Source organism: Balaenoptera borealis (assembly GCF_965194805.1).
Source record: "Balaenoptera borealis genome assembly, chromosome: 16".
NCBI lineage: Eukaryota > Metazoa > Chordata > Mammalia > Artiodactyla > Balaenopteridae > Balaenoptera > Balaenoptera borealis.
The window spans coordinates 16,489,473-16,501,850 of record NC_138872.1 but is presented as its reverse complement, the minus strand read 5'-3'; the positions used below and the strand labels follow the sequence as shown (position 1 = coordinate 16,501,850).

Below are 12,378 nucleotides of genomic sequence, written 5' to 3'. Positions count from 1 at the left end.
GCCAGCTATGAGCCATCAGCAGCCCAGACTCCTGGCAGCTGGGGAAAAGAGGACCCGGCTCCTGCGGGGTGTCTGAGGGTGTCCCACAGCATCTGCTGTAAGGATGAAATTCAAACTCCTCGTTGTGACCCACGAAGCCGTCTTGGCTTGGGCCCTGCCAACCCTCCAGCCTCATGTATCCCACTCTCTCTCTCAGTCTCTGTGCTCCCACCTTTTCTTGAACACAGCATGCTCCGTTCCCACCTCCAAGCCTTTGCACTCAATATTCCTTTTGTCTGGCACCGTGTGGTCCTCCCATCACCCATCCTTTAGATCTCAGCCTCAAGGCTAAGATCGCTTCCTCAAGGAAGCCTTCTCTGATTGCCTGACCAGACTAGGTTCACCCATTATCAGCTCATAAACCCTTCTACTTGCCCTTCAAATTATTTATCCCAGGTTGTAATTAAATAACTGTCCAATGCTCGTCTCTGCTGTTAGAATGCACGCTCCTGAGGGCAGGGACCAAGACTGCCTTACTCACCACAGCATCTCCAGCCCTCAATGTGATGACTGGCCCAGAGAAGGCATCCAGCAGATACTGTCAGATGAGTACATGAGTACATGGCCTTGGACAAGTTCTTTTTGAGTCTATCTCTGCTCAGCAAAAGAAGCAAAGCAATGTTCCTTGCAGGGTTGCTGTGAGTGTCATGTGAGTTATCTAGCAGAGACCTCAGACTCTCAATAAGTGTTGGCTCCCTTCACTTCTTGGGAAAGGATTGCAGGGTGACCAGTCATCCCCGTTTGCCTGAGATTGAGGGGTTTCCCGAGAAACTTTAATACTTTCAGTACTAAAACCAGGACAGTTCCCAGGCAAACCGGGAGGGTTGGTTGCCTTAAATTTGGGTGGGAAGGAGAGAAGGGCATTTCATATTAGCACATCGTTCCTGGTATGCTGGTAAGACAGCTCTTTGGAAAAACAAATAGCCCTGATTCATCGCGTCGGCCAATTTCCATCATCTAAATATTCCCACCCTGGCCAGTCAAGCTACCAGCGGTCGAACAGCCAGCTTGCAAAATTCCTGAAAACTTAACAATGGGCTGTCATGCACCAGTAGGAGCTGATGCCAGCGCCCGGTAGCTAATACAGACTGTCGCGTTCCTGATATCCACACATGCACAACAGGGTCACAGACAACCTCAACTCGGGGGTAAGTGAGAATATTTCAATCCCAAGAAAGGCACAGCTGGAATGGACCTTGAAGACCATCTAGTCCAAGGCAACAAGTCATCTGTCACATGGGCTACCTCTTCCCCATCCTGTGTCCACAACAGACATTGTTAATCGATCATGATGCTGAATCCTAATAAGGCGGAGCAGTCTCCCCTCACCACCTCTCCGGGCAGCCACAGTCAAGTAGCTGATGTTGCGTGTGAGAGAAATCGACTTACCTCCAGGAGTGAGTGTGGTTCAGCCCCTCATTATACAGGGTAGGAAGCTTAGGCACAGAGTGGTACAGGGACCTACCCAAAGCCACACAGCCAGGCAGTAGCTCAGCTGGGACTAAAGAACAGATCACCTGCCTTGCTTGCCCTTTCAATCCTGCTTTGCCTTGAAGAGCTGAATACCCCAGAGTGGGGCAGAATGAAGGGAACTCATTTGGGATCTGAGCCTAGATTCTGGGGGACTCTGCTTAGAGCCCCCAAACTCTCTTTGTACCCTGAAGGCTTCTTAGCATGTCAGCATATAAAGGTTTATGTGTTGGGGGGAGAGCACTTCTGAAAAACTTACAAAGTTGCACATCCCCATTGCATAAAATTCAAACAACAGAGGAGTATTTAAAATAAAAAACTCTTGTATTGTCTCCCCAGAGGTAATCACTATTAACAATTTCAGTCCTTCCAGGACTTTTTCTACTTATTTACAAGCCTATATATATCACAAGTGAACTAAAAGATTAGCTGCTCCCCACCCTAACACTCTCCCCCTCAATAAATATTTGTCCAGCGGCTCTTGTTTGCTTAAAATGCCTTAGATTCCTTTCCATACGAGTATAGGTGGGTCTGTCTCTGTCCTTCCCCCCCTCCCCCGGATGCGCCGTGCAGCATATGGGAATCTTAGTTCCCCGACCAGGTCTTGAACCCACGCCCCCTGCAGTGGAAGCTCAGAGTCTTAACCACTGGACCACCAGGGAAGTCCCTGTCTCTGTCTTTTTTCTCTCTCTCTCTCTCTTTTTAAACTTTTTTTTTTTTTATTGAGGCATAGTTCTGCCTCTGTCTTTTGAGTGGTTTTCGTACTTCCTGGCATGGTCTTATGAATTAATTGAACAGTCCCTTTGGGTGAGCATATAGACGGTATTCTGTTTTTCCTGTAACAATCCCAAGGCCTTGCTCTCTGGCTCGCCTGCGAGGTGGTCCCGAAGTCCCTTCCCGTGGCCCCGAAATGCTACCTCCCATCAAAGCTCCGCTGTCTCTGGTTTCCCAGGATCACCAACAGGGGATTAATCAGGTGACACTGACCGGATGCTGACAATCCTGGGGCCTGGGGGAAAGCATCTTTGCCAGGCCCTGGGTCAGCTCAGCAACGCTGAGGGCCTTGGAAGCCAGAAATAGTTGAGTGTGGGGGAGGAAAGGGATCAAGGGGAGACGGCCTGGGCTCAGACCCCCCCACTGGTTGCTCAGGGCTCCCTGTCTGTGTGCACGTCCGCCCACAACCCTCACGCCCACGTGCCATGTTTAACAGGCTTTGCTGACTCTCAGTATACAGCACCGAGCTCCTGACCTTCCCTCTTCAAACCCTCATCCCATCTTAGGGCAACGCCATCCTTTGTGGCTCAGGCCAAAGCCTTGGAACCTTCCTTGATTCCTCTTTCTCTTACTCCCCCTATGCAATCTATCAGCCCAATCTTTCGGCTCCAGGTTCTAAATAGACCCAGAGTTCAACCACTTCTCCCCACCTCTGCTGATCCAGGTTGGAGGTCCAAACCATCGTCACGTCTCAGCTGTGTCATTGCAATAGACACACTAATTGATCTCCCTGCTTCTATCCTTTCCGCACCACATCCTTGCCCCCAAACCGTCTCTGAACACAGTAGCCAAAGGAAGCCCTTTAAACAAAGTCAGAGCATGTCACTTTTACAGCCCGCATTTTTCTCAGGGTAAAAGCCAGATTCTTACAATGGCCTACCAGGCCCTGCGTGAACTACCCTGTATCCACACCTTCCCGGCAGAAATATTATACAGGGGATGTTGTGTCCTTCTCTGTACATCCCAACAAAGGCCCCTACTGTCTGGTTGTCCTGTCATCAATGATGTGAAATTGGATCACTTTGTTAAGATGGTATTCACAAAGGATTCAAATTTAATTAAAAATAAAAGTAAGAAAAACATTGTGTGTGCCACACAGAGCATTTCCTGCAGGTTGCGGCCCACCCTCAGGCCTCAGGGTGTGGCCCCCATTCTACACGGTTCAAACAATGGTCAGCAGCACATGCTTGAATACCTCCAGGCACAAGGTACTCACTACTCGCCTAGGGGGAGAGGCTTCTGGAGTTCCCACTGCCCTTGGATCGCCCTATGGATTCTGGCAGGTGGGTCCGGGTCAGTCGACTCCCAGTTATGCAGGAGTAAGTAGGGGCCTTGGTCTTGACCAGACCCAAAGCCCACCTACTCTGTGGCTCTGGCTTGGGAAAGGAAAGGAGAGAACAGGGGCGACCCTCTGGTCTATGGCAGGAAGCAAGCCTGTCTCCCTCACCCCACATCCCGCCCTCAACCAGGGTCCTTAGAAAATGAGACTGGACATTCCTCACAAAGGTGTGGCAGCCAGGGCTGGTCCAGGCAACAGCTGCTGCGGACATGAAATTAGCAGGCCCTGGAAGCAAGCCAGCTCGATGAATGCCAAGGCCCTGGCCTTGGACAGGGGTACGTCTGGGGAGATTTGGCCAACTGGACACATGCATCCCAGAAAACAAGGCTGCAGAGAGGGGGACTAGTGACATCCACTTCCCTGTCTTACTGAGGGTCCATTCTGCTCCCCTGGAGTCCCGGATAAGTGCCAAGAAGCTGCTGTGACAGCAGCCCAGACAACTGTCATGCTGACCCCTGGCTGTGAACTGGGACATGAGATTTTCAAGATGAGGTTAAATTATGCTGATTCTACATTCGAAATGGAATCATGCCTGACTTGGGTTCCATCTACACTGGCAGGACCCAAGGCAGAATTATGCAACGTCTTGGCTTATTAAGTGCTCCAAAATCAAAAGCTAGGTTTTGTATTGAAATAGTCTTCCCCAAACGGAGGCAGCTGTGGTTCAGGCCATCCTGAATTAGTTCGCCCTTTGGAATGTGAAAGAAACACAGAAAAGAGAATATACGTTTCAGCATTTCCTCTGTGTCAGGCATCCTGCGAAGCCCTTCTTATGTATTCTCTCATTTCATTGTTCCAATCACATTTTGAGGGAGATTTTGACATCCCTAATGGAAAAAAGGAAATGGAAGGTGAAAGAGCTCACATGATATGCTTATGTTTGTAGAATTAAGAAGTGGCCCCGCTGGGATTTGGACCCAGATCTGGCTACTCTAAGCCCCAAGTGTTTAAGTAACACGTGCTTCCTTTAGTTCCATCAGATTCTCTTAGGACTTCTACACTTGAGTTTTAATAGCAATCAAGAAATTCTAAATTAAAAGTCATTCTTTTTAAATCTGAAAACCAAACCCCCCCCCCAAAAAAAATCCCACCAAAACTAAGAAATTAATTTAGCAAGGTGAAAGGATTGAAAAAGCAGTGAACAATTGGAACAATGAAATTTAAAATGCCATTTATAATATCATAAAAAAGTAAAATACTTGTTAATTTTACCCCCCCCAAAAAAGTGCAAGACATTGAAAACTCTAAAACTTTGCCGAACATAATTAAAGAAGACCTAAATAAATAGGGATATATACCATGTCCATGATTGGAAGGCTCACTGCTGTTCAGATGTCCATTCTCTCCAAATTGATGTGTAGATCAAATGCATTTTTTCTGTAATTATTTTACTCATAATCACACAATAAATTAATGTAATGAATGCATCAGTATGAACAATGCAGCAAGTTGTTAGAAAACTAACTAGGATCCAAGAAAATGGAAAAATAGAATTTAAAAAGCAACAAGACAGTTTCCATAGACCTATATGGATGGGTCTCTTAAATTCTCTAGTGAAGAGATAATACAGTCACTTCTTTACAAATTGCCTTTGGTTCTTATGCTTATCTTAATTGTGAAGTTGTGCTGAATATACTTCAGCATAATCCATCAAATGCATTTTTAATCAAATTTCCATCAGGCTTTTTTAGTAGAAATTGACAACCTGATTTTATCATATGTATAGGAATGGAAATTATCTAGAATAACCCAAACGGTCTTGAACAAGGAGAGCAAAGTTGGAGGATTTACTCTGATTTAAAAACTTGTTTTAAAGCTCCACTAACCAAGGCAGTGTGATATTGGCACAAAGATAGACACATAGATCGATAGAAACGATATTCCTTTGCGGAGCAAATATGTAAAGAAATATGGAGGTTAAGTTGCTTCAAGGAACACATATCACAGGCCCAGATAATGTGACATCAGGTATTACTCAGGCCTCTAGCCTGGCAAATTCATTTAGCTCCCATGTTCAGAGTCAACTGGGCTAAAATGAGCTTAAGTCATCAGCTTTGGGAAGGACAAAGAAATCTGTATCCAGAGCATAGAAGGTTGCGTTTTTGACCCAAGCCTCATACTTAAACATAAAAATATCATTTTTTCAGTATGTAATAATAATAATAAGAGCACTAACCGCATGCCTAACACTGTTCTAAGTATTTTATGTACATCAGTGCATCATTTAATTCTCTCAACAAGAGAGAACAATAATTCTATCAATAATATCTCATAAAAGAGAAAATAGCAAGTACAGCATATAGGAAGAGAAATATTGTTTCATGATGACTTGCTTCAGTTTTATGTTTGTGTGTGTGTGTGTGTGCATAGAATTACAATGGGAAATACATATCTTAAAGTGGGTTGTAGTCATAAAAATTTGAAAGCCGGTAGTGTAGTAGATGAGAGAGTTGTTAAGAAGCCTCAATAATAAATTGGGAGACTGGGATTGACATATACACACTACTGTATATAAAATAGATAACTAATAAGAACCTGCTGTAAAGCACAGGGAACTCTACTCAATACTCTGTATTACAGATTATGTATAGTCTGTAATGGACTATATGGGAAAGGAATCTTTAAAAAAAGGGTGGATATATGTATATGTACAACTGATTCACTTTGCTGTGCACCTAAAACTAACACAACATTATAAATCAACTATACCCCAATAAATATTTTTTATAAAGACCCACTACTGGGCATATACCCAGAGAAAACCATAATTCAAAAAGACACATGCACCCCAATGTTCATTGCAGCACTGTTTACAATAGCCAGGTCATGGAAGCAACCTGAATGCCCATCGACAGACGAATGGATAAAGAAGATGTGGTACATATATACAATGGAATATTACTCAGCCATAAAAAGGAACGAAATTGGGTCATTTGTAGAGACGTGGATGGACCTAGAGACTGTCATACAGAGTGAAGTAAGTCAGAAAGAGAAAACCAAATATCATATATTAATGCATATATGTGGAACCTAGAAAAATGGTACAGATGAACCGGTTTGCAGGGCAGAAATAGAGACACAGATGTAGAGAACAAACCTATGGACACCAAGGCGGGGAAAGCAGGGTTGGGAGGGTGGGGTGGTGGTGGGATGAACAGGGAGATTGGGATTGACATGTATACACTAATATGTATAAAATAGACAACTAATAAAAAAATATATAAAAAATTATGTTAAGGAAAAATAAAAAATAAACCTCACTAATATAATGAATGTACGATTCTTAGCACAGAGCCTGAGAGAGAAAGACTAGTAAAGACTCCGTAAATGGTAGAGACAGTTATTACTATTGTCACAGAGCCTGATAAAAACTAGTAAAGACTCAACAAATGGTCAAGACCATTGTTACTACTGTCACAGCCAGCTTCATGGGCATTTAACTGGTGTAGTCACACAGGACTCTGCTCAGAAGGGTCCTGAACTTGGCTTAATGCTCTCTTGTCACCATCTTGAAATTCTTACTGATTTTGAAGAAGGGGCCCACATTTTCATTTTGCACTGTGTCCCCCAAGTTATGTAGCCAGTCTGATTATTTTGTATAGTTGTCTGTCATTTATTAAAATACTGATTCATAATATGTATAAAATATTTAATTATCACTTACAACGATCAAATTCCATCTCTGCCCCTTATCAGCTAGAGGACCATGAGAGAATACTTACTATCTGTCTCAGTTTCCTCTTCTATAAAAGAGGGGTAATAATAGTACTTCTCCGTAAGGTTATTGTGAGAGTTTAAATAACACAACACATGCCACGTACCAAGATCAGCACCTGGCACATCGTTCCTACTCCAAAAATCTTAACTATTACTATTATTAACTTTATGAAAAAAAGGCAACCTTGGGCTTGGTTTTTCCTACTGGACATTTTGGGGAGGGGATTGTTGAACTAGACCCATGGTTCTGGAATTTATCTGAGCACCAGATTACTTGGAGAATCTGATGGCTCTTTGAGGAAATACCTCCCAGAAAAACACAGATAGTTCACGCACATATGCACACATCTTGCCTGTAGTTTCAGGCCATTTATGGGCCTCTGAGGCCAAGGCTCAGGCCCAGGTCAAGATCCGAGGAAAGCAAAGATCACTCGTGGCCCTTCTAGTCCTGGAGTCTGTAGGTCTCTGGGGTGGAAACCGCCAGGCAGCACGTTACTACTTAAGGACCGGGTGTCTGCTGGCTTTGGGCTTTTAAGTCAGCAGCTATTTTTAGCTTTGCTATATATGGCCAGGGGAGGATTGTGGGGCTATAGGCGGGGGAGGGGTGTCAGGAGGCTTAGGGCAGAGTTTGGGAGGCTGGAGCTCCTTTGCCTTGACCACCTTACCCTTCCCACCAAAGAATTGGAGCTTAACTTCCAGCCAAAGCAACAAGCATGGGGAAGAGAGAAGGTCTGTGGATTTAGGAGTGGCAGGGGCTTCCATGAAGATGCCAGGTCAAGTCACTTTAGAACAGTGATATTCATACTTTTTTGACCGTGACCTGCAGTAAAAAATATATATGTTTGAATCATGACACACACATAAACACATTTTTTTTTGGCCCATGATGAATAATTTATTAATCTACCATGAAATCATAAACATAATAATGTGCGAATTTTCTATATTGTTGAATTTAATTTAAAGGGCCATCTTTTATTCTTGATTAAGTACTTTGTGCGGAGATATTAGTAGACAGTAGTCATCAATGTAGAAACGCAGACGTTTTAATACACACACAATATATATACATATATCCATATGTGTATATATATCCATATATCTCCAACTGAACAAACATTTCAGGAAACAATACTTTATCTCATTCTCTATGAAACACTTTGATATTTTCTACTCTATTCTGTTCTATTCCATTCTTTCATTTTTTAAAATGCAGGTCATGACCCAATAAATTGATTTTGCCAATGAGTCAACACCTCCAGTTTGGAAATCTACTCTTTTCTCTGGTTTGGAGCAGGCAGACACCTGTAACATTGGACTGCAAGGTAAGGTAGGGAGTGGAGGAAAGGGGACATGTTATCGCTTAGTTCAGTACTTCTCACAACTGGGGATAAGATGAAAGTTTCAGTTGGATATCCGCTGGATGGCAAGCTTTGGACCTCAGAGTCTTTGTACACTGTTCTCTCCACCTGGAGCACGCGTCCTCCACCCTTGTCACCTGGTTCACTCTGGTACTTCAGAGCTTCACTTGCCACTTATTCCAGGAAGCCTCCCTGATTGCCTCAGTCTGGTTAGCTGCCTGCTTCTTGCTCCCTTAGTGCCTGGCACAGCCCTGCTTGGCACCCAACACAATTTCTTCTTAGATTCTCTGGAAGGCAGGGACCTTTCCCATCCTGTTCATTTCTACACTCTCCTCACCGCCCGCCCACCACCCACCCAGTGTAGTGTAGCACTGGCTTCCTAATAATCACTCAGTAGATATTTATTGAAGGAATTGATGATAGTTAATAGTAATAATGGCAACTACACATTTATCGCATGAGAAATCTTAGGAGAGATTAGTATAAATCCATTTTAGGGATGAGGAAACTAAAGCTCCAAGAGATGAAATAATATGATAGGGGGAGGGTAATAATCCAGGGTTGCCTGACTCCCAATGGTACCTAATCACAGGAGCTTATTTGTCCACATTCCCCTCTGTCCAGGATGTCCAGGATGGGGCAAAGGGCAGGTCCTTAACAACCCCTGGGAGAACTGATGACAGGTTGATTAAAGAGATTTTCCGAAGCAGTGGCCACATCTAATTTTGGAGGGCTGCACTCGTGGGAGAGGATCTGTGAGGTTTCCAGGCCCCCTGGATGTGGGGCTGTCTCATTCGGGAGGAGAGTCTGGGCTTCTGACAAACCAGGGAGGCAGGCCTTCCGATGACACACCTTCCTAGGCTCCTGGACACACGTAGGCTAAAACCCAAGGCCCTGCGAGTCTGTGTGACCTGGTCCATGCCTGCAACCCCAGCGGCAGCCCCAGCAGCCCGGCCTGTTCCCCTCATTCATGCGGATCGCGCCGCTCCGGTGTTCTTGCTGCTCCTCACGCATGCCAAGCCCAGTTCTGCCTCAGAGCCTTTGCAGCCGCCATGCCCTCTGCCTGGGGTCTCCCCTCCCTCGCTAGTCCTCTCCACCCTACTTCTCAGGAACCCCCCATCCAAAAATATCACCCTCTTCCTTCTCTGCTATCTTTTTTCATAACACTAGTAACTTCTGGAAATTGCATATATGTTTGTTTTCCGGTTTATTTCTGTCTTCTTCACTAGAGAGGGAAGTCCCTGAGGACTTTGATTGCTCACTGCCCCGGCCCCTAGGACTCGCTGTGGGAGGGTGCCTGACACATAGTTGGTGATCCATGAATGAATGAATGGGTTTCCCCCATTTTAGACATATTGGGACATCGGCCTCTAGTTTCCCAGAAATGTGTGTCCCTGCGACTCACATCCAGGCCCCCAACACACACACACACCGTGGTTTGGGGAGGGGGAAGAAAGAAGGAACTTTCAGCACATGCGTACTTGCACCACTTTGCATGGGTAACTGATGCCCAGCGAGCATGCGAGGATTATCTCCATTTGGTAATTGGAGAATCTGAAGCTTGCTCTCTGCTTGTCCCCAGTGTGTAGTGTAGTGTCCGGCATAAACATCTGGTGAACTTAATTGCACTGAATTGCAGAGGTTCCACAAACTGCTCAAGGTCACCAAATTAGGAAACGTGGAGCCAGATTTTGTTCAATTCCAGCCAGGGCTGCGTGGCCGCCATGGTGCCATAGAAACTCCAGGGACACAACCTGTTAACATCCAGATGCATTCGAGGGCGGGCCCTCGCCAGACATTCACCAGTCGGTAGCCCAGTCAGGAGCGCATCCTGCACCTGAGGCCATTCTCTATCTGCCTCTCAAACATAATTTTCCCATCAAGGTTCAGTTCAGATGTCACCTCCTCGAAAGCATCCCCTGACCTCCTCAAATCTAACTTCTCTTTTCTGCCACAGCACTCTGTGAATACTTGTGTATAATTGTTTGTCCACAAGCCTATCTTTGAACCCATGGGATGTATCTTGTTCCTCTTTATATCGAACCCTTTTTACCGTGCCTGGTGAATACGTGGTACTACAAGAATATGCACTGAACAAAAGGATGCTTGGATGGATGCGTGGATGGATGGATGGATGGATGGACAAATGGGTGGATGGATGAATGATTGGAAGAACAGATAAATGGATGGATGGATGGATGGATGGATGACTGGGTGGATGGATGGTTGAATGGATATGTGGATGGATGAATGGGTGGATGGATGGATGGATAGATAGATGAATGGTTGGAAGAACAGATAAATGGGTGGATGGATGGATGAATGGATGAGTGGGTGGATAGATGGATGAATGGATATGTGGATGGATGGATGGGTGGATGGGTGAGTGGGTGGGGGGATGGATGGATGAATGAACGAATGAACACTTCATGATCTTTAGATTGAAAATAATTTTCATGGCAAAGTTGACATTAGACACCAATTCTTCTGGAGCATATTCCACATCTGATGGTACACTTAGCATGCAACAGTAGCAGTAGTGTCTTACTGAATGTGTATTTCTATGGCAGGCCTTGTATTAGAAGCACTTCTGCCAATCCTCTCAATAGCTCCGTTATTGACCCCACTTTACTAACAAGGAAATGGATGCAGACAGAGGCGGAGCCGCTTGCCCAAAGCCACACAGCAGATAACATCCTGGCACCTCTGATCTGGTGCTGTCCTGCCCCTGGATCTTCCCACCCTCCACCCATCTTCCTCACCCTGCCGGGCCCCTCCCCTTGGTCCGCAGGCCCCAGGCTGGGCTCACCTCCATCCGCATAGGTCTCCGTGCCATAGCCGTCCTGCAGGCCATTGTTCCAAGTGCCCTCATACTTGGCACCGCTGCTGCTGCTCTGCCGGGTTCCGTAGCGTCCCTTGAAGCCGTGCGTCCACTCGCCCTTGTACAGCCAGCGTCCCTTGGTCTCTATGCCCAGCCCATGCCGCTTGCCCTGGCTCCAGTATCCCTCGAAGGTGTTTCCGCTGGGCCAGGTATAGACACCCGCCACTTCAAAGCCAAAGTTCCAGGAGCCCGAGTATTCGCCCTGGCCCTTGGGGCCCGTGCACAGTCCGTGCCCGTGGGCCTTTCCCCCCTCCCAGCCCCCGCAGTACGCCCCGCCATCATCAAAGTCAAAGCGGCCCCCGCTCATCTCATCGTAGCCCCTGACCACCTCACCGTCCTCCAGCTTCGGGGGAGAGGGCAATGGGGGGGGGTGGTGCCAGCGACTCTCTCCAAGCAGCTCAGGGCTGCCCCCCCGACCCCCGGACTCACTGCGCCCCTGGAGGGGGTAAGCAAGATGCCACCCGAGGCTGAAGGAACCCAGGAGCCAAGTCAGCACTGGGTCGGCTGGTCAGTGCCATGCCTGGGAGGCCCCCACTCACTCAGCCAGAGGAAGGCTGCCAGCTGGGAAGGAAGTGGGAAGGAGAGGTTCAAAGTGTCCACGGAGTGTCCCAAACCTGGCTTCCATGGAGTCAAAGGAAAAACGGTGTGATCCCTTTAAGAAATGCAGTGAAAGGGGTGGGGTGGAGGGGTCCCCAGTCCGTTTTCAAAGAGGAGAAATTCCCCCTCGGTGACAACCCCCAGCCCGAGGCTGAATTCCTGCAGCCCGCTGGCCCCCTTCTCCTCCACCCCCGGTGGGT

General features: G+C 46.4%; 1 protein-coding gene across 2 annotated transcripts in view; it reads right to left on the bottom strand.

Moving 5' to 3' along the window:
* JPH2 (junctophilin 2) overlaps positions 1-12,352 on the bottom strand; it is a 62,173-nt gene extending 49,821 nt beyond the window's left edge. For both annotated transcript variants that reach the window (XR_014235980.1, XM_082361730.1), the window contains exon 1: positions 11,510-12,352. Coding sequence is in view for 1 of the 2 variants with exons in the window: in XM_082361730.1 (XP_082217856.1) it covers positions 11,510-11,888 (379 nt within the window). In the remaining variant the exon portion in view is untranslated. The remainder of the gene's footprint in view (positions 1-11,509) is intronic.
* Positions 12,353-12,378: the final 26 nt, after the last annotated feature.